The sequence below is a fragment of the Austrofundulus limnaeus genome, unplaced genomic scaffold (genome assembly GCF_001266775.1).
Source record: "Austrofundulus limnaeus strain Quisiro unplaced genomic scaffold, Austrofundulus_limnaeus-1.0 Scaffold603, whole genome shotgun sequence".
Classification (NCBI taxonomy): domain Eukaryota; kingdom Metazoa; phylum Chordata; class Actinopteri; order Cyprinodontiformes; family Rivulidae; genus Austrofundulus; species Austrofundulus limnaeus.
In genome coordinates this window covers 57,011-59,555 of record NW_013953005.1, presented here as the reverse complement: position 1 = coordinate 59,555, position 2,545 = coordinate 57,011, and the positions used below count along the sequence as shown (strand labels likewise).

General features: G+C 37.1%; 1 protein-coding gene across 1 annotated transcript in view; it reads left to right on the top strand.

Moving 5' to 3' along the window:
- tmeff1a (transmembrane protein with EGF-like and two follistatin-like domains 1a) overlaps window positions 1-2,545 on the top strand; it is a gene marked incomplete in the record, with an annotated part of 66,913 nt that overhangs the window by 43,849 nt on the left and 20,519 nt on the right. The window contains 1 exon segment of the mRNA XM_014026958.1: window positions 1-129. Within this exon segment, the coding sequence (XP_013882412.1) occupies window positions 1-129 (129 nt within the window).

The window sequence follows — 2,545 nt, the reverse complement described above, 5'->3', positions numbered from 1 at the left end:
GCAGCGGTCACAATGAGAACCCAGTCTGTGCCACTGATGGAAACTCCTACAACAACCCCTGTYTGGTGCGAGAGGCGTCCTGCATGAAGCAGGAGCAGATCGACGTCAAACACCTGGGCAGGTGTTTAGGTGAGACTCAGTTCATCCATCAGCAAACATTTGTTATAGAAGTTTATGGTAAAGGAATATAAAAGTATCGATTTGTAAATGTTTGTGTTCCTCTTTCTCTTGCTTTAAATCTTTCTTCCTGTGTTTAACATGTTTTTATTTTCCTGTCCGCTCCTGTTTTTTAAAATATTTTTAATGTTTATCTTTAATGTATTTTCTTCAGTTGTCTTTTCTTTATAAACTTTATTATATGGAGCTACTTCCTCCTACATCCTTCCAGCTGCAGTTTGAATGAAGTGTTTTTCTTCTGCATGTTAATATTTAACAGGAAGTGGAGGTAAAACTGCTTCCTGTTTGTCTCCTGACTGCAGGTCTGTGACACTTTAATAAATCAGTGTCGTTTCTGAAACCATGTCAGTCAAATTAAAACGTCTAATCAGCAGCGTTTTCAATTAAGAACATGAATGTGCACGCTCRCAGGAGCCACGGATTAATCCAAACCTCATTAAGGTCCCGGAAGGATCCGACACACGGGGAGAGACGGGACCTGTCAGAGCAGCTGGAGRTCTGGTTTTAAATCTGTAAATATTTGCCGACATTAAATCACTTCCTGTGCGTGCCTGGCAGAGAAGAGACACTTCTTTTCCCGCCCAGCAGAACCAGAGCTTTGTGTTTAACTGTGGGGTCCTTCCACTGTTTCTACACTTCCTGTTTTCTCTTCATGTCCAGTTGGAGTCTGTTCTTCTGCACATTATTTAGTTAGACTATTAGATTGTGTTGATCACTTGTGTCCTTCATGTTGGTCCTTTAGGTACCTCTTTTTGCCCACGATCCTTCAGTTGAGCTCAGATTTTTATTCTGTTTTTATCTCTGATCCAAACTGTAAACTTACAGAAGTCTCTCAGGTTTCTGAGTTTCCTTCTAGTAAATCCATCGAGTTTTTGATTCCAGACAGAAAAAAAAAAACAGATTAAAGTTGTTTCTGAGTGTCTGAATGCAGAAATATTGAGTCTGTTTGTTTGTGTCTCTGCAGACTCCTTCAGTTCTGCATCTGTTTATTCAGTTTTATTACATTTCTCCGGTGCAACATTTTTAACAGATCAAATGAGTTACGACTTTTCTGAACGCTGCCTGTTTTGGAGGCGCGAGGCTCTGATTCTAACCYGACTCACCGTCACCGTTTGGTGTCTGGAGGGTCCAGCAGCTCTGGTCTCTGGTCTGATTTATTCTGATGGACTCACCTGGACTCACAACATGTCATCCTGCCACCATCATCTCTGTGGATGTTGGCAGGAGATCCTGACCTGCAGGATTCATGGATTAACTGTCAGGGGTTCAGGCTTTAAGGAGGCTGGCTCAGTTCGAGGGAGGGTCCAACACCCTCCGACCCCCCCTCGCCTGATCTGCTGTCATCTTGAGGCGTTACACTTATCAAAAGCTCAGGTTAAAAATGCAGAGTTAAGATTTAATGCTTTCTGTTAGTGCATTTTTCATCAATGTTTAAAACAGTCAGAGGGATAAAATAAAATAAAAAAATAAAATCAGCTCTGAGAAACCAAATCCCTGCAACCTGATTCTGACTGATCCTGGGATGACTAAAAAAATGATTTTCTGTTAATAACGCAGCAGTAAAATAAAGAAATGAGTTTGTTTCATGAGCATAAATCACCTTCATATCTGAGGATTATCACATTTGTGTTTATTCTTATTTTATCACATTTTCAGACAAAAAAAAATCTCATTAGGATAAAGCTCTGTTTGTCTCCAGAAAACAGCAGACAGCAGAAATAATTGCAGCGCTGCCGTAAAAACAGACGTTTGACAGAGAAAAAAATATAAAATTAACAAGATAAGCATAAAATATTCTTCTCTGATTTTCAGAGGAAAATAAAAAAATCACTTCAATCACAAACTTTAACTGTTATTTTCATGTTGAAGCTGATTCCAACCAAATAAAACGGTTATCTTTTTTTAAACAGCTGCTTTAACAAAGAGGGCTGATAAATCCTGAGTATGAAGATAAAAATTTTATCTTTGTTAAATGTAAGTCATTAAATAAAAATAAAGCTAACTGAATTGTGTAAATAATTATTGCTGTTTAAAACAACACTTTTCTATTCTTAGATTAAACAAATTATTTCATCAAACCGTTTGGTTTCGTGTTAAAATGTTTAGTTAATTATTAGGATGAGTAAAGAAGAAGCAGCTGAATAAAGAAGACAACGATTACAGCGAGTTTTCTCAATCTGAATAATTTCCTGATTTATGAAGGTTTCTTTTTCCCAAAATCTTTATTGAAAAAAACAGTAAAAACAACAACAACATGAACAAAATAAACAACAAAATAATGCCAGGGAGTCACATAGCAAAAGTAAATAGAGCAATAAATGTATTATTATATAAAGTTAAGTCACAAAAATGTTAGAGTACATATATC